Source organism: Mixophyes fleayi, chromosome 11 (genome assembly GCF_038048845.1).
Source record: "Mixophyes fleayi isolate aMixFle1 chromosome 11, aMixFle1.hap1, whole genome shotgun sequence".
NCBI lineage: Eukaryota > Metazoa > Chordata > Amphibia > Anura > Limnodynastidae > Mixophyes > Mixophyes fleayi.
This window is the reverse complement of record NC_134412.1, coordinates 54,859,099-54,879,576: the sequence shown is the minus strand read 5'-3', so window position 1 is coordinate 54,879,576 and position 20,478 is coordinate 54,859,099. Positions and strand designations below refer to the sequence as shown.

Sequence of the window (20,478 nt, the reverse complement as noted above, 5' to 3'; positions counted from 1 at the left end):
GTTCGTTTAGCAATAAGAGTCTGTTATTTTACAACAATTCTGCTAACCTCATATTCTTACTCTTCATACTTTAACCCAATGTACCCAAAAGGAAGAAATAAAGAGCAGAGTGATAAGATAAGCTAATGGGTGTTTTACCTTAGGGGCCTATTAAGTCATAAGGAGGTAACTAAACAAATAATGTAAAATATCCCTTTAAGTATTGCTAATGTTGTTTTTGCAGAGTTTATTTTTTTTTCCGGAAAGACCTATTTTTGAAAATGAGATCGGAAAATCTATGTGGTTGTAACTGTGGGTTTACTTTTGCGCATTTGTGAGTACGTTTGTCGGCTCTGAGAAAAACAGGTGACAACGCTTGGTAATGTGACCTATGTAGACGGGGTGTAAGACATATCGAGAGGGGGAAGCGGGGCTGAGAGAGAAAGAGAAAAATTAGAAAGGAAACCCAAAGACAAGGAGGCAGGCACATCAAACAGATTCAGTTGATCAAACAGAACGTTGAGAAATGTGAAAAGAAATTGAGAGCAAGTTAAGAGAAAAAAAAAAGAAGAGGACTATAGAAAATTCTTATTACAGAGTGAAAAAACACAGAAGTTTTTATAGGACCGAAAGTCTTGCCTGTAGACAATGAAACCACAGATCCTGCTTTCTTTTCTGGTGGCTGGGCTATTTGTTGGTGAGTAAGTAATATGGATTATGTGGCTCGGGTATATAATCCTCATTGGATAAAGTAGAAACTTATGAAATGCTTTACAGGGATTTATTAAAATATTTCTGTATTTCAGAGACATTGATGTGTACACGTAAAGTTCACAGTTTAAGTGTATAGGTTAGTTAACGATTAATCTTAGTAACATATGTGGTACAATATAAGTTTATTCTTTCTTACATGTGAAGGACATATGGGCATCTATACTTGTACATCTTATATTAATAACCTGCATATTATTAGTCTCCTATCCTCTCTATAGATATCATATTGCCAGGTTAATACTCGTTTACGGACATGCATAGTTATATTTTACAGACAATTTCGTAATTATAAAGTTATAAAACTGAATTTATTTTAACTATACATACTTCCTGAACATCTGCAGTTCTTATGAGAACTGTTTTATGTATACTTTCTTAGAAATAGGCATAGACCACAGCAGACATGGAATAAACCAGAAATGTTTTTAAATACCATACAAATATTTAAAACATAGTTTCTCTTTGTTTAAAAAAAAGTTAGGAATTAGCTATTTCATTGCAGTAGAATGTACAAATGTGCACAATAAAATGATTTCATTTTATTTAGCAAACAAACTTTTAAACCTATTATGCAAGTTACTCTTTATAAATGAGCTAGTAATTATTTTAACAAATATATAAGTACAGATTTCCTAATCAGAAACTAAGTTATATTGGGAATAGGCTCTGACCATGAGGGGAGACATTTAGTTCGTATTGGACAATACATGTCTAAAATGGCTGATAACAGAGGTAAGGTAGATAATAAGCTTTCATAGGTTCTACCATTTTGGATTGTGAACCGTTACAAGTACGACTTCCATGTATGTCAGTTTGCAGATACAAATTATTTTCTATTTGTATGTCACTATATGTAATCCTTTATACAGTGCTGTGGATTAAGGCTGTGCTATGTAAATGATTCTCCTAATAATAATTATTGAAAATAACATTGTTGACTAACTTGCCTCATCATGGTATAGAAACTTTTAACATTTGTACTATGTGGAAAATCTTGCATTTTAAGCCTATAAATTGTTCTCATTCATGTTGTCACGGAGCATAATACATTACAAATTTCATGAAGGGAAATTTGGAAGAAGGGAAAAATAAATGATAAAACTGATCTTAACTTACAGACATTGTTTAATATAAGTTACACTGGTGAAAGTTAGATTTTTGGCACATAAAGTATCTCAAAGTGAAATAAAGTTTTGTATCAGCTAAGAGCATAGATTTAAAAAAGATCATATATCTAGTTTCATTACCAATAATAATATAATGGCCTAGCCCAAAGGTTCTCAAACTCAGTCCTCAAGAGCTTTCAACAGTTCATGTTTTCAGGATTTCTTTAATCATGGACAGGTGAGTTCATCTATTTTTCTGGGTCAGTAATTATCCCACCTGTTTCTACAGACAAAATTCCTGAAAACATGCCCTGTTGAGGACTGGATTTGAGCACATCTGGCCTAGTCTACACATATCTACACTAATTAAATTACCTAAAAATATAACTATTTAATTAAGAAAGAATATAAAACAATTCTTCAGAGGGCTGATGATTAGACACTAAGATGGGTACAGAATTTGTATAGTTGTCAAAATCATACTGCTTTTATCTGGTTTTATACTTTCTGTATTAGCAGTAAAACGTATGATAATGACCCCAACACAAATAGTTATGCTGATTTGTATAAGAAGAGGCAACATTTTCTTTTTGGCTCAATTAACAGAATCCAAACATTTAGTTGGGGTGAGAAAATATTTATAGGACTTCAGGACAGCTATAAATATAAGCTATAAAGCTATAAATCTAGTGATTCTAGTGTCAGGCCAAGTTTTGCCACATAGGCCCTGTCCTTGGGTGGCAAGATTGCAGGAGCACAGGCTACCTCTACATTCTTGCTGTTGATTTGCCATTTGGTCATATGGATTTTCGTTCATTTTGGCTACATATGGAAAGACATATTTAACAGGTCATTTAAAAATGTGGTAGATTGCAAAGTGCTGTGCCAGCTGTTTCCAACTTGCACTGCTGGCAGGGCTCATATAGTTCTCAAATTAAAAAAAAATGATACCCATGTGACCTAACATTTTTCTCAGTTCACAAAATCCACACCATGCTTTCTTTTAGGTAAAACGGCATTAGGAGCCTTTTTCTGCTTGTCCTGTTAATCTAGGTTCATCAGGATTTTAAATGATGGGAAAATAAGTATTGTGAGTTAAGATTTTGGGTGTAAAAAGGAACTGTTCTGGGAAAAGATGGATACTCGGGAGTCCCAGAAGATGGAGATCAATGTTTAAATTAATATAGTAATTTTTATTATAATTGTAATTAATCACAATCTTTGTCTACTAGAAATTAAATTTGGGCTGTCTACTTAGCTCCAACCGGTTTTTAGTTAAATGATCAGGATCTTGTGTTTTTGTGAAACCAGCTCTTTGTTGTGAGATTATTTATGTCTACAGATAATTGTGTGCATAATAATTTTACAGGCACCATAAAATATATAAGCAGATATATAGAATCCAGAAAGAGAGTGAACTGACTTCTATACACACACAATGCAGACAAGTAAATCAAATCGTATAGCTGAAGGTTTTCTGTATACAGCTACTCTTTATATACAGAGGTGGATTGGGTCAAGAAGGTCCACGCTAGACAATATGGAAAGAGTCATATAGTAATGTAATAATGCAGTAACACAATATGTACACTATAATAGAGGTTAAGTAATGATGTGGATCAATCAGGGGGAAGTAAAGTTAATTTTTCCATGGTTTTCTACTGTCAAACATGTCATATGATGTTGTACAGACATTAATTTTCCACGGCTCCACAAGACTACCTGTCACTCAGTACTTACTCTGCTTTCCTATTAAACACATCCACAAACTCTGTATTTTGCAGGCTGTGCTGTGGAGAGCTTGCAGTAACTTACTTTTGGATTGACATCTGAAGGTGTATACTAGCAATACCGCCTTGTGCTGTGCACATAACCAAGCATAGTGCACTGGGGAATTAGTCTTTAGGCTCTCATCTAAAAAGAAAGGAGACTTTTATCCCCAATCCCATGCAACAGGGCTCCATCTGAGGCAAGAGGCCAAAAGACCAGTGTGGTCATTTTACCTTAGTATCCACCGGAGCATTGTCACCCTAAAATAGGAAGCTTCAGGATGTTTAAGGGGATAGGAGTCTTATGCCCACATTGCATCCTGTAGATCATAAGAAGAGCCCCCTCGATCCTTAGTGAAGAATTCAATAGTGAAATAAATTATATAAAAAGTGCCATGATATCCAGTCACAGTCTCTGGCTGGAATTAGAAAAAATGATATGCCCACCCAGAAAATAGGGTCACCACTCCTAGTATATTCAGGCACCACTAGGGAGCCTAGAAGCATAGTATCCCATAGCATCTCAGGCTTTGATGGCTGCCAACCTAATAGCAAGAGGACCATGGTAGACTGTTTTTATTATGAGGGACAACTCTCTCCTAGGACAATACTATATTTGTCAAAAGGCAGAGTAGAGATTTAGGGGTAGATTTACTAGAACTTCTAAAGAGGAAAAGTGGGGGTGTTGCACATAGCAACCAATCAGTTTCTAGCTATCATTTATCTAATACATGCTAGAAAATGGCAACTAGAATGTGATTGATTGCTATGGGCAACGCTTCTACTTTTCCTTTATAGATGTTTTAGTAAATCTACCCCTTAGAGTCATCTTCTAAAAGGATTATTTCTTTTGAACATGCAATCTAAAGTAAAATATTAGAAGGTTTAGTTCTATTGAACATGAGCACAGCTTCTGTGGGACCATATTCAGGAATGACAGGCATCCTGGTGGGACAGGGGGTCCTGACAGCTGGATGGAGAGATTATATGTTTGTAGTTTTCAGCACAGTGCATCACCTTTAATTGAGCAATATTAAAAGAAGTCAACTAGTCAAAGGCAATGGGTTTTGCTTTGACAAATTCCGAAAAGCTGTTAACTTTTACAACTATAATACTTAGGTACGTAGGTTTTATATACATTTTTAAAGGAATAGGCACTACTGTGTATGCAAAGAAAAGAAAAATATGATTTTAAGTGTTAAATGGCCTTTAATAAATGTTGTTTTTCTTTGCTGCAAAATGATTTAAATTTAGTTTTTTGATTCATATACTCCAATTAATGATATGATTTGCAAATTATTAACATTATTGGTGGGAAAAATAAGTATATGTTATATTTACTTCCACTTGTACATGTTAGAGCTCTGATATCTCATGTATTCCGTATTCACTGTAATAGAGGTTATCAACATTCACAACTACTGTTAGAAAGCCCACACATCCTATGCAAAACACACTCTATCAAGAATGAGATCTAATCCGAAACATCATTCAGAAGTGTTATCATTTACGTTTTTATTATTTTGATTGGCCATTATTTAATAATTTTTTTTATTAAGTTTGTACAAATTGAACAATTGCAATTAAGAGCATACATGAAAACAGCTTTTAAAATGATCCATTTCTTTGTAATTCTAAGTTTTAATTGGAACAAATGAATAAAAAAAATTCAGGTTGGCTTGACTCAAGTCATACTGCACCGATTAGGGCAGGGTGGGGATGTGGAAACTCATAATACTGACATTTCAAACCAAACTGATGCAATCTAACTGACGTGTTCAGATTACAAGTAGATAGGTCAGAATTTTTTTCAATATGTGCTTAGCTTTCAACCATATGGCATCAAAAATGAATAACAATATAACGTAAATAATTTTTTTATTAATTGAGAATATGATTTTTTTTTAATTTTCAGTACAAAAAAATCAGTACAATGTTATGACATTTCTGATTATTTTACCCATGAGTTAGGATATTTAAGTTAATAGCTTGCTGCAAAAAAATATTTGGTGATGCCTAGTTCACTGCAGTAAGCTTGTCTCCATTTTTATGCTGGCATATGAACCCCCTTGCACTAGGCACTATTTAATCAACCAAAAACTAGAAATATAGTTTTGGGCTGAGTTTGACGAGTTAAAATAAAAAAATGCATACTTACCTTCAACTCTTGGCCGGTATCCGCAATAGATCCAACTGTCCTATACCTCATTTAACTCTCCTCTCCGTTTGAAACAAGTCATGCGGGTGTCGATGCCCAACCCCATGAACTTCCCATGCTTGGTCTGTTTGACACAAGCTTAGTTGGTGTCAATGCTCCTCCCTCAGGAACTTTTGATTCAAGTGAATCTGAAGTTTATGGGGGAAGGGGCATAGATACCCATTTGCCTTATTTAACAAGGTCAAGCAGGAGACCATAAAAAGTAAGTAAATATTGTTTCATCTCATCGAATTCCACTGAAATTATAACTGAAGTTTTCTTTTCAGCCAAGATTGTTGTGGAAGCTACTAATATAATAGCATAACTAGCAGCAATGACCAATTTAATTTCTGTGCCAATGTAATGGAAAAACATATATTAATAATACAGAATAATTAAGAAATCAATTTATTTGCAAACTGTTATTTAATTAGCTAACAGATATTATTTGTAGGCACCATAATAGATACATTCACATGAAATAATATTAAACCTGAGTTATAAATGAACATTGTGACCAATACAATTATAGTAACATGATTCAACTTACAGTGAGTTGTAAAAATATTTAGAACAATATGGGCAGTCATTTATTTATTATGATGACTACATTTATAAAATATAGATTTATAACATTGATTAAAAAAGAGATATTAGATTTTAATTTACTTATAAAACCCGTATGTAGGGTGCAAATACATTGACGCTCTCTGTCTCTGTATTCTGGTCCTTGAGGTGCGCTCAGGCACATCAGAACAAGGTTAGAATGCATCTCAATGTAAGGAACTTGTTTACTATGGAGATAAGCTGTACACACCAGTACACACCAGCTGTCGGTGAGAACATAGGGTGTATGTTGAAAGCCTGCATAATGGTGTGATTTTTGCACTCACTATATTTCTCCCTGAGGGAGATTAACCGTATCGGTATTGTAACTATTAACTCTATCACTGGTGAGTTTGGACATGCTGCAAAATACTGCTGTGCTGTGCGCTACTACTGTGTTGGGTTATGTGTTAATACAGCCTACAAAACGAACTTCACCTTGTACACAGATCCCTGTACAAGTATGTGCCTGAGATAAGGTATCATTTTGTGGAAAAAGTAGGAGTGTAATTTTGGTTCTTATGATAAGAAATGCCATTACTTTAATTGTATGATTAATGTAATGAGACGCTGTGGTGTACCTTATTACGTATCAAACGTAGAGACTAAAATCACTGCATGCTTTTTATAGTAATACTTTTAAAAAGAAACATCCCAACCCCATATTCACAAATTCATTTATATAATGGCTATAGAAAGACAACTGTTCTCTGAAGTGAGGGTAGGTAAAGATACTTCCAGATTTAGCTCCAAAATTTGTAAATACGACTTTAAGATCATCATAAAAATATGCATTTCAATTAAAGGATAATTCCACCTAAAACTAAAAGTGTAGTTTTTTTTTAACAACTTGTGGTGTTGTCCAGGTCCCTCCCCCATGAGCTTTCCAATCATAAATTAGTTTTTGATAGGGACAACTTTCTATTTCTAAAATCAAAATATGTAACTAAACCAGTGCCGACGAGGCACCATCAAAGGCATGTCTGTCTGCTTTATTTCATTTATTTATTTAGTTGATTGCTCATAACAAGTGAAGTGAAGTCATGGGTGGTTGCACTGGCCCCCATCCGCGTGCCTACTGAGGTCCACTATTGAAAACTAGTGTAACAGTCAGGTCAACTCTGGCAGGAGGGGTGCACCAGGCGTGGACGTGGTCAGTGCAACTGCACATTATTATTATTATTATTATTAATTTTTGTTTATAGGGCGCCACAAAGTATCCGTAGCGCCGTACAAGGACAAACAATGGCACAGTACAAGGTGAAACAGCACAGTACAAGTAACAGTAAGCACTAAAACTCTGGGGGCTCAGGCACAGCATGAAAGAGAGGGAGGGAGGGGAAAAGTGAGTATAGGCAGGTAACTATGGCCCAAGAGGGTGGGCACGGATGACAGGTTGAGAGTCACTGAGGGGAGCGGAGAGAAGCGAGAGGAGACAGAGGGCAGAGGGACCGAGAGGAGGTGAGCTGAGTAGCTGGAGAGCGCAGTTAAAAGTGATGGAAACAGAAGGTAGGAGAGCCCTGCTCAAAGGAGCGAACAATCTAAAGGGAGGGGAAGACAGACAGACACATGGATGAGACGGAGAGACGGGAGAAACGGAGACGGAGTCGAGGAAGGGGGAGAAGGGAAGAAGGGATGAGAAAGAGAGGTAGCCGACTTCAGGTCACTTCAGGTCACTTGTTAGGGAATCAGTGAAGGAGGAGGCCTCAATGTCATTCCTCAGCAACACCTGTAGGACCTATGCACACCCCCCAATGGTTGTGTGGCCCTCAGGGGCCTATTTATTTAAGGGCAAAAAGCATACGGGCTTGTTTTCACTTTGCCTTATATGTTAATGGGGTTACCACAAGGGATTACCTTATTATTGCCGGTGATAACTCCACTTGCCCTAAGTTTTAACATGGTGAAGCCTATTTATTAAGTAATGCTGTGGTGTTTTTTAAGGCCGCAAAGCCTATTCTGTTAACATCTCAGGATGGTGTTAACCAAAGGGAAGCACTGAAAAAATAATTGATTAAATAAATGATTTTTTCCAGCACAGGTCTCTTTAAAATGAAGAGGGCTAGTTTCCTTGCCACCCAGAAAGTAAATAATATGATCTGGATGAGGGGAGTGGTAGATATAATATAACATACATTACCTCTATGTTTTATGTTTAAAAGTTTTTATTTATTTTTTTCTGAAAAAAAAATCAAAATCAAAAAACTTTTATTTATTTTTATATTTTCCCTGAAAAAACAAATCCAGACTTCCAGTTCTACACATGCGCCAGGCCCCATGCATGCTCAGTAGAGCAGAATGGAGGCTTCCAGTGTGATAAGTCTCCCATCACGCTGGATAGTTTTACTGTGACAGCTGAGCAATTTAAATATTGCTAAATAGTAACAAAAGTTGTTTTTTTATCGCTGTGATAATAAGAAATTACCTTTCTGGCTTTGGAGAGAAAAACAATGATAAATAGGGCCCTAAAAAGATAGCAGACAAAAGGTAAATGTATTGTGCATTACTAGGCACAATACATTACGAATCAAGCCAGACAACCGCTGGTTGTTCTGATAAAAGGTTTACTGTCCAGTACTAAAAATAGAGGACAAAATAGACAGTGCTAAATGTATACTCTGATCGGTAGAAATATGTATATTGAAAATATCACTAATCCTAACTGATGTATAAAACAACCGATAACAATCCAAAATCGCTCACTTGACTATTTAAGAGATTCTCCATTAAAGTGTTTGACACATTTTTTCACCTGTCCATTGAAGTTTTCAGAAGCATGTATTAAAGGTTTTGGTTGAGCTGCGCACTTACTTATCCGCTGATTGAATAATGTTATATAGTGATATCTATAACATTATTTTGCATAATGGGATTCATTATATTTTTCAAGCACAAATAAATTATTTCTACCACTCAGTATATATATGTTTCACGTGACAGTGAGTCCAACAACCAACATCTCTTATTGTAGACTGTTAAATTCCACTGGAAAGGGGTTCCATTATCATAGAAACTACTATGATTTCAAAACATACTGCATAGTACCACTTCCATGGAGAGGAATCATCATGGCAGCCTATATTAAAACTGGGCAAACATGGGACAAGCCTGCCACTTGGCCGGGCCTGGGGAACAGGAATACAGAAAACAAATGTAGTCACTCCTGCGTGTAGCCAAACTGGACAGTGATCTTGACACTCAGTGCTCAGGGAAAGCCGTCCATCACTTCTGGACCACATACGGGCTTGTTCCTGAGGTCAGCAGATGACACAGGCCGATAGTAACCATATCCAGAACACATTTTACAATATGCCTGATAATGATCCAACCGATTTAAATCAGACCACTATTGAGCAAAATCTAATTTTTGGATCACACACTTTTAGCCCAATTGACAGATATCGCAGGGGCTCTGGACAGCTTAGGAAAAGCTTTAATTGTAGGACCCATTTATTTACTATGCTATCAAGTGCCTGATTAGATTTACCTTATATTGAGTATTAATATATGTGGATTTTTGTTGTGTTTTGTTCCACCAAAGTGAAACTAAACTAGAATATGTATAATGCTGACAATGAAGCCCTACCTTTAATTTATTCAAGTCTCCCAGTTATACATAACATATAGTATTTTTTAAAAGGAAACCTCAGCACAGACCTGGGCAAACTGATCCAAAGGGTAGGAATCTGGGCCAAAAGTAAGGAGCCAGCACTTTTATAAAGCAAGCAACACATTTTTTTTACTGGAGTTACTATTGGAGCCTATTAACAGCAGTCTAATAAATGGCAGCATAAAATTAGAGACAAATGATGAAAAAGGGTGCCTATATATGTCTATATAAATATACTTCTAACACGCCAAAAACATGGACTACCTTTGTCTCTTTGCACATACAGTATTATCCATACTTGCCAACTCTCCCAGATTGTCCGGGAGACTCCCGCATTTTGCGAGAGTCTCCCGGACGAGTGTGGCAATCTCCCTGATAGGAAGGGGGAAAAATTCAGTTTAAACGCCGCGATTCACCAGGAATCGCGGTGTTTAGCCCCGCCCCCAATGTAAAATGACGCGATTTGCGTCATTCCGTCACGGGGGCGGGGCCAAAATGACGCGATTTCGCCGCCCCGCCCCCTGCACGACCACGTCCCAGCCGGCATCTCCCGGAAAAAGAAAAAGAAATGTTGGCAAGTATGGTATTATCAAGAACCGTTGTGTTTACATAAACCACTTCCCATTTCTTCTGCATGGTGGTGGTTACACAGGTGTATACTGGTTTATAAGCCACATTGCACCATAAGGATACTGGGTAAGTAGGATTTGAACTGCATTCCAAGACACTTCTAGTGTATTTTAGACAATTAATGTATAAAGGCTCAGCAACCTTGGTGAGGTTTTATGCTTTGCTTGCCTACAATATGGTAGTAATATTGCATGTTTTCAATCTACTAGATGCATATTTATATAGATTGTGTGAAACGGGTTGTCCTTGAAAGTGAGATAGACTGTAAAAAGTTTTTTTTTCCTGGGCATTGGGAGGGGATATTTAAATGCTTTAGTTCCAAAATATTTTTGAAAAATGTACAAAATTAAACATTGAAAGTTAAAATATTTAAAGTTAATAAATGCTTTATTGAAAGAATAGAGCAAATACAGTATCACAATGTTCAGCATCAGGTTCATTAAGCTTTTAATCTGACATTGAATGTAGTTATATACAAACTTACATTTTTGTCTGTTTCAGATTTGTTATCTGCAGAAGATGAATCAGGTAAGATGGCCATAATAAATATATTCCAACTAGTATTTCTATTCTAACCCTCCATTATATGGTTCTTCTCTGTTCACTATTACAGTCCTCGATGGTATACATCTGGATGCTGTTTACAGCCATGTGCATCTAGTCGTATTGCAGTGCCTTATATTAAGTGTACACAGCTAAGGCTCTTATGTGTTCCAATCATTGGTGGGTCCAGGGCAGAGGCCAGATTTGTAAGACCCTGTCTACCATATGTGCCACTGCACCACTATGTTATACATAAAGCTATTAATAGTGCACAAAGCTATTAGTAAAACATATTTTAAATCAATTGCCAATAGTGTCTGGTAAGTCAGAGCAACCAATATTTTGCTCATATTAAATAAGGCTTCCATTCAACATGTCACAGTTTTTCCAGTACACTCAACGTTGTACTACTGACAATCTGACCTCAAAATGTATTTCCCTAGAAATAAGATACATAAGCCTTAGAAGTTAACAGTAATATTTTGAACACTTCACATGATATCATTCCCTTCGTTTTCGGTCTCAAAATCGTGGAAGCACTGTAATGTAAATAATGCCTTCAGTGAACATAATGAATATCCATGGTTTGGCAACAGTTGGCACATGCTGCATCCATGAACAAATCATGGATAAATAATAGTAGAGAAACCCAGAAAGAAACTAGGCAGCAAAATTAAATTCAATGTTGCCACTACTGGCAAAAGAGGACTCTGTTATTATGCTCCTATTATGATATCTTCAGTTCTTCAAGATCTTTCCTGTTTAAAAATAATGTAAAAAAAATAAAATTATCTACACTTATTAACAAATGTTACTAAACTGTAACACTCCCCCTGTGGACCAGGGGTAAATTGCAAATATACATATGCCATGTTCCCTTGGCTTTATTTTATTTATTTCCCATTGTTTCACTTCCCACTCACTTGTGTTTATCTCAGTTAACATAACAAACTTTGCCTTCATGAAAACCTTCCCCTTTTCATCAAGTTCTAGCAGGTGACAATTTCAAGGTGCATATCTCTGGACTGTCAGTCAGTATCATCTGTCCTAAAGAGGGAACTCTGAAGATGGGAAAACAAGTAATAAGCGAAAACAGAAAAGAACATGTAGTGAGCGATTTTTCATCATCAAAAAATGGACTATACGAGTGTGAAAATGAATACCTCTACTTGCATGCCTATGGTAAGGAACAAGAGAGTAATAAATATGAACAATTGTTCAATACATAACAATTCATACAGCCTAGTATTGGCTATAACATATATTTGATTAAGGAAGAATTAATTTACTCATCATATTAGTATATCTGTATATATTAACAGACAAATATTCTGTTTATGTTATAAGAACCACAATAAGTAGCAAGACATCCAAGATGAGGGTCCTAGTCTATTTATCAATGAATCCCTGATTTCGGCAGTAATTTAGATTGAAAAAAAAAACAATCATCATTGAAATGAACAAAAATATCGCTGGGGCAGCTGAACGATCCAACACTGCTACAGCGATACTGGCTGGAGTGGTAAGGGAGAACATACCACTGTGCCAGGCCAGTCTTTGTAGATGTGTGCATGTGCAAGTGGTAAGGGAGAACATACCAGTGAGACAGGCCAGTTTTTGTAGATGTGTGCATGTGCAAGTGGTAAGGGATAACATACCATTGTGCCAGGCCAGTCTTTGTAGATGTGTGCAAGTGGTAAGGGAGAACATACCACTGTGCCAGGTCTGTCTTTGTAGATGTGTGCATGTGCAAGTGATCAGGGAGAGCATACCACTGTGCCAGGCCAGTCTTTGTAGATTTGTGCATGTGCAAGTGGTAAGGGATAGCATACCACTGTGCCAGGCCAGTCTTTGTAGATGTGTGCATGTGCAAGTGGTAAGGGGGAACATACCATTGTGCCAGGCCAGTCTTTGTAGATGTGTGCAAGTGGTAAGGGAGAATATACCACTGTGCCAGGCCAGTCTTTGTAGATGTGTGCATGTGGAAGTGGTAAGGGCGAACATACCACTGTGACAGGCCAGTTTTTGTAGATGTGTGCATGTGCAAGTGGTAAGGGATAACAGACCATTGTGCCAGGCCAGTCTTTGTAGATTTGTGCATGTGCAAGTGGTAAGGGGGAACATACCACTGTGCCAGGCCAGTCTTTGTAGATGTGTGCAAGTGGTAAGGGAGAACATACCACTGTGCCAGGTCTGTCTTTGTAGATGTGTGCATGTGCAAGTGGTAAGGGATAACATACCACTGTGCCAGGCCAATCTTTGTAGATGTGTGCATGTGCAAGTGGTAAGGGAGAACATACCACTGTGCCAGGCCAGTCTTTGTAGATGTGTGCATGTGCAAGTGGTAAGGGAGAACATACCACTGTGCCAGGCCAGTCTTTGTAGATGTGTGCATGTGCAAGTGGTAAGGGAGAACATACCACTGTGCCAGGCCAGTCTCTGTAGATGTGTGCATATACAAATGGTAAGGGATAACAGACCATTGTGCCAGGCCAGTCTTTGTAGATGTGTGCAAGTGATAAGGGAGAATATACCACTATGCCAGGCCAGTCTTTGTAGATGTGTGCATGTGGAAGTGGTAAGGGAGAACATACCACTGTGCCAGGCCAGTCTTTTTAGATGTGTGCATGTGCAAGTGGTAAGGGATAACAGGCCAGTGTGCCAGGCCAGTCTTTGTAGATGTGTGTATGTACAAGAAAAAAAAAAGCTTAATAATGGATCCATTGTAAAAACTTTATTCAGTAAAATGCTTCATCAAAGAATAGAGCATTTCTAAATGCTTTTAATCTGTTATCGCCATCCTGGATAATGTCTCAGTGCTAGGCTAGTTTACTGAGGAATTTAAAGGTGTCAGTAAGAGATTATGCCTGGTATACTGAACTTCAGTACTGGATACTATGGGCCAGCCACACCTTATCAGCAAAGGTGGGAAAATCCCATGTACATCATAATATTAATAGCCTGGAGTTAAAGACAGGGAATTGCCCTGAAAGTGAGACTGCTTAACGCTAAAGAAGGATGGGGAAACACTTCAAAGTAACCTGCTATGGTTGATGGGGAGAAGAGATGTACATTCTGCATATTACCAACCTCAAACCCATCAGATCCTTGAAATGTATTAAAGAACAGGTAGAGGTGTCTGCTGAAAGAGGAGGCTTTGAGGTTAATTAACTAACATTGCTCAAAAGTGCAATTCAGCACTAATACTATAGTAACAAGTAAGACATTTGCTATCTCTGCACTATATTGATAAAAGCTCATTTCTAATTGGTTACAATGGTTTTAGTGCAGATGATCATCTTCGTACACTATAAATAACATATATAAGTGCATGCAATTGCTGCCGCAGAGATTAAGGCTGAGGAACATCAGTACATCACATCCATAATGCCATCTCACAAATCGATGCTGCTTATCACCAGTGCTCAATGCACTAAAGAGAGAAAACTACAGTGACAATCCTAAATGCAAAACATTGCTGCATCAGAGAGTGATACTGCATAAGAACAGTCCTCAAAGCAATCTAAAACTACATAGGAGTTTTGCACAGCTCTATAAGATTACAATTTGAAAAGCAGAATTTCCCTCTTCGTTGATGGGGGAAGGGGGAACAGGATTCTTTAAAAAAAAAAAGAAAAACCTCACCTGTCCGCGGCGTCGGCACTCCTCTTCCCTGCTCCGTCCGCACTGAATGTCGGGCGTGATGTCATCACGCCTCACTTTCAGTGAGGAGCGGTGCAACAAGAAGAGAAGAAAAGAGAAGATAGAAAAGTTAAGTGAAGGAACAGAACAAAGGGGAGCAAAGCCAGCATGGCAGAGTGTGTTGAGGGGCAAAAGCAGCATGGCAGAGTGTGAAGGGGGGCAAAATCAGCATGGCAGATTGATGAAGAGGGGCATTACTGTGGCATAATATGAACTGGGGGCATTATTGTGGCTTAATTTGAAATGGGGGCACTACTGTGTGGCATAACATGACTCATTACTATTATTATCTCAATATTAGCAGTATAAAATAAGAAATATTTTATACACACACACACACACCTGGGTTTGACTAGATAACTGCTTCATGATATTGATATATTTTTGTATACTTAAAATGGTCATTAGGGTAGAGAACCGGTTCTTAATTTATGTCACTCACCGGACGGTTAGTGCCTCTGGTCTGGTACGTGGCTCTCTCTCATTCCTGCCGGCGCCTGTCCTAAGCCGCGGCCGTCCGCCATCTTGACTGGATTGCGCATGTGCAGGACTCTTGAACTTAAAACTTTGCTTTTAATCCTATTGGTGAATCAATCACCACTCACTATTTAAGTCCTTAGTATTGTTGCCTGTTCTTGGTTCTCATTCCCTTGAGACTCAGGTGTTTCCTGTGTTCTGCTCGTGTGATCGGTTTTGCTGTGGACAAAGTCCTCTCTGCTCATCCGTGGTAAACTTGCCCGCTACAGACTACCTCTACTCCGCTGCATGCCTACACCTGGACAAGCCTTATCTGCTCTTCTGTGGTAAACGTACCCGCTATAGACTGCTTGCCATTCCGCTGCATACCTGCACCTGGACAAGCCTGCTCTGCTCATCAGTGGTAACGTACCCTCCACAGACTATTCGCTATTCAGCTGCATACCTGCACCTGGACAAGCCTGCTCTGCTCATCAGTGGTAACGTACCCGCCACAGACTATTCGCTATTCAGCTGCTTGCCTGCATTTGGACAAGTCTCCCTTGCTCATCAGTGGTATACTTGCCGCTACAGACTACCCGCTATTCTGCCACCTACCTGCACCTGGACAAGTCTTCCCATCAAGGCAGTGGTACAACTCACCAATTCAATCTCCACTCTAATTAAAATGAGCGCATACAAAGTTTACTATAGATGACACCTCACTCTTGGTACATTTTGGTGAACTTATCCCTCTGCTACCTCAGTCTGTTGGCGAGGATGCAGCTATCAAGGTAAGTTCATACATATATGGTGTTCATGCTCAATAATAGCCCCCTTCCGGGATAGAGTCAGGGCCCGCCACTCCTCACTTCTTTCATGCCCTGTCTGAAAGGTGGTTCTTCCTCCTACGTTATCTACTCCTGGCCGCTCACATCCTTGTTGCTGCTAGATGCCTGATTACCAACTTGGAAACAGAGTGACCTCCCACCCCCATATCTCTGCCCTAATATTTCCTCCCTTTTTGGCACCCTGGCTGTACCTATACTCCTAATTTCCCACCTGTCCGTTTATCGTTATAGCCCTCTGTTACCTGCTGATCAGGCCACCAGTATTTCTATCTACTAAGTTGAGCCCTCCCTTGGAACTTCGCCTAACAACTTTCAGAGGTACTATACTTCACTGGTGACAACCAGTTTCCCTGTCCCCACAGGGGGTTTGTTTGTATTTAAAATCTGAAAAATAAAAGTAAAAAAACTAAATAAATACTATAAGACATTGCATACACTCCATGTTATTCATTTAAAGATTATAGTTTTATGAGATTTTTTTTTACGTTTCAAAAAGATATAAAGCCTCTCCATTTTTTTATTTTTTTTTTAAATAGCAAATTAAGTACCTTTTAAGCATTTTTCTTAGCTGTCCTTCTACAAATCATTTTCTCCTTTTCAAAATATTTCTGGATGGCAGCTATTAAAGTAATTCTATCGTTTTCAAATAAGCATTGCCCAAGCGATTGTATTGTGTTTCTAACGCACAAAGTGATTTATTTTAGCAGATGTAAATAGTCAATAGTTTAATACATTATTATATTATGCTACAGTACAGTACAGTACAGCCAATACCAAAAGATACATACATACCGCTGCTATCGCATGCTTTCGCTGCGCTCCCACGGGACCCAGTGAACAGTATATCTGTTTAGAATACTGTGGTCAGAGTAGACTGAGGCTAGTGGGGGTGCAGCTATGATTATATATACATTCAGTGTTACAGAGTGAACAATAGAGATGATGTTGCTTGCTTCTATAGGCCCAGACTTCAGATGGGTCCAGGGTAAACAGGTCATCGGCTGGTTCAATCTAAGGAATCCAAAGGTGGGGGTCATCTCTCCAGGGGATGAGCTCTGTTCTTCCCGCCAAAACTCCAATTACAACCAGTCCATTAGCATTTTACAGTCAGTATCATATTAAAGGTTTATTCCCTAACAACAATAACTTGAGTATGCAATGTGCTATCTCTTCGCCGAATGAACCAGACAGCTGCTGATGAATAGGGGTTTAATATGATACTAGACATGACACCTTTCCTATAACCTGAACCTTAAATAACACTGAAGTGTACATATAATCATATTATATAAACTAATAATAAACTAAATACTATCTGCTCATAAATTACTGTGTAACGGAACCAATATGAATATGAATTATATAAATAACTAAATGTTGTAATGCGAATGTGTACGTGCGTATTTTACCTTGCGATCGCCGTATGCCACGTGTAGCGTGGCATACTGAGTGCAATCGACCAATAAAACAATATTAACCAATATACTTTCGTTCATCCAATTATAGGACTTCGACACAGCCCTGTGTCATACGTACAAACATGTCTGTCCCCGACAGCGGGACAGGGGCGGGACCACACCCCCAGAGGGCTGCCTCGCGCTGTTAGGTGCTAGGCTGCAGATTACATATCTCCTTTCCCCAACATTCCCACCCGCGAGGCAAACATGTCCCCCGGAAGGACATAGCCCTAAAATTGGGACTGTTGCGTTGAATTCAGGACAGTTGGGAGGTATGAAGCATGGCTGCTAGTTACACACACAGATAAAGCATTGATAGCAACCTGTAGAAACAAAGCAAGGAAAATGTTACTTACCAAGATTCTTCTTATAGGCTGTAACAGCGATTAATCTTAAAAAAAAACAAAAACATTTATTTTTTTATTTCTTGCTGTTTTAAACAGATCTCCCACTATTTCAAGGCTAAAAGAGAATACTTTGGAGTATTGGAGGAGGATGTAATCTCAACTGATTGTATTTTATCTGTCTCCTACAGTTTGTGAAACCTGCACAGATGTCTCTATTACCACGGTGGCTTTAGTCCTGATTGCTGACTGCCTGGTCACACTTGGTGTGTCCTTCATAGTATATTTTGGCTGTAGGAGAAAATCTGGAGGTGGAGTTGCAAATGAAGGTCATAAAAAAGGTAGCAAACTTATGGGGCGAATGGAAAACGAGTAATAAGCAAACATCTTCATCATCATTTATTTATATAATGCCTGCAAATTCTGTAGCACTTTACAATTGGATAAAGTCTAGTTAAGGGAGGACATAGTAACAGGTTAAACATGAAGTACAAACATTTGACATTTCTTAACTATGCCTATTTAATATGATATTTTCTGGCTAATATAATTTCTGACATACACAATATGAGACAGGGGGATCCACAACTGCTGTGTATGTAAGTTATCCCGTGCAGCTTTCATCCAACTTTGTTTTTTCAACAGACAACAAAGAACGTCCTCCGCCTGTTCCCAACCCCGATTATGAGGTAAAAATAACAGTTGTCTGTGTCTGTGTGTTCTTTTGTTTATGCCCAATTTGTGTCAAGTTGTTACAATGCCAATAAGTCAGACCATTTGTGTACAGCATAGGGAACATATTGAGTGATGTCCTAAACATATTGCACATACTATAACATTGTCAAAACAATTGCCTTATAAAAAGCCATTTAAACTAGTGGAAAATTACAGAATTATAAAGTACTATTGATCAGAGATCCAATAGCAGAAGTCTTTGTGGCATCATGTGACTTTCTGATTTTTCATTGCTAGATTATTTTTTCCCAAAAATTATGTTGGGTTATTATTCGGACCCCTTCCACAATCTAGGCCACAACATTGCACAAATAAAAAGTATCCTGGCCACAAACTGGACGTCATTACGGCTTTATTATGGGCAACTAAGATTTTGGCACAGTGGGTTTGAACAAGTAAGCCAGGGTTTAATACTGCACGCCTTTTAGTTATGTCATAGGGTATGACCCAGGCTTTTTGACTCATTGCTGATTAAAAGAACACTAGTCATGACTGACCATGTATTAGATTTATTGGACTACAGTTATTGTTTTTTGTTTGTGTCATTACAGCCAATCCGTAAAGGAAAGCAGGAAATATACAATGGATTGAACCGGAATTTTAAATAACTCAGTGGATCCTGCATTCGCTACTGTATCTCTTGTTTTTTACCATGTTTGTATGTATAATGACATCGCTGCATTTGTTTAGAGAGCAAGTAAAGCCACTATTTGACATTGATATATGTCAAAGGCTGTGTGTTACTGAACTGAATATAATATATTGTAACATTAATGACTGCACTCAGCTCTTATATAGAATAAAGGTGAACCTCTGCACCCATATGTCACTCAGGGGCGCACGCAGGATTTTTAAGGGGGGGTTTCCTCCCCCCCACCCAAAAAAAACAAGCAAAAAAACCGAGAGAGCTGCTGCGCATGCGCCCGCACATGCGCAGCAGCTCTGTTTCGGCAGCACTGTACCATACAGCAGCCGCAGCGCTGTCAAAGAAGCGTCCGCCACGGACGCTTCTTTGACAGCGTCACGGCTGCTATATAGTACAGTGCCGCTATGTAGGGGGTACTTTTTTAGCAGAGGGGAGGGTTTCTGGAGACCCAGAAACCCCCCCTGCATGCGCCCCTGTGACTGTAATGCAGTTGTGTCACAGTATGACTATCCTGATACCAAAGTATCCAATACAAACAACTTTATAGAAGATACGGACAGCAGGGAATAAAAGTAAATACAGGATGCCCAAGTGGGACAGTGGACAGGGACAGTAGTTCTGAGAAACCCCTTCCTCTTAATTGTTTATACTCTCAGAACACCCCACCACCACCTATTCAATTTCTGTTGGTGTGGGCTGTAAATACACCAGGGGGTAAATGTATCAAGGTCCAATTTTTTTCAGCATGATAACCCACGATTTTAGTCAAAAATTTCTCAAATGTGTCAAGCTGCCATTTTTACCCTGATCTTCAAAATCGCTGGTCATCTCTGGCGATTTGCTGCGATGTAAAACATTCCCGTATTAGCTAACTCTCCTGTGTTGTATCAGCGTGTTGTATAAACACATCACTATTAAACTGTTCTGTCATCCGGCAGCTGTAAAAAGTGTTAAAAATAGATTAAAGTTACAAAAAAAAAGCGTGGGGTCCCCCCTCTATTCAGTATTAACTCTAGTGCTGCCAGACTACTGCTGGTTTTGTGAAAATCGGGGAAAATTTTTGCGTGGGGCCC

General features: G+C 38.4%; 1 protein-coding gene across 2 annotated transcripts; it reads left to right on the top strand.

Moving 5' to 3' along the window:
* The first annotated feature begins 369 nt into the window (after window positions 1-369).
* Window positions 370-19,533, top strand: CD3E (CD3 epsilon subunit of T-cell receptor complex). Of its 2 annotated transcripts, none has more exons than XM_075191452.1 (6): window positions 370-676; window positions 11,173-11,199; window positions 12,208-12,396; window positions 18,216-18,365; window positions 18,670-18,713; window positions 19,311-19,533. In XM_075191452.1, exons 1-6 carry the CDS (start codon window positions 628-630, stop codon window positions 19,365-19,367), a joined length of 516 nt encoding a protein of 171 aa, XP_075047553.1. In that variant the 5' UTR covers window positions 370-627; the 3' UTR covers window positions 19,368-19,533. The 2 variants fall into 2 exon arrangements, with proteins under 2 accessions (XP_075047553.1, XP_075047552.1); XM_075191451.1 differs by having other exon boundaries at window positions 377-676; window positions 12,202-12,396.
* The last annotated feature ends 945 nt before the right edge of the window (window positions 19,534-20,478 follow it).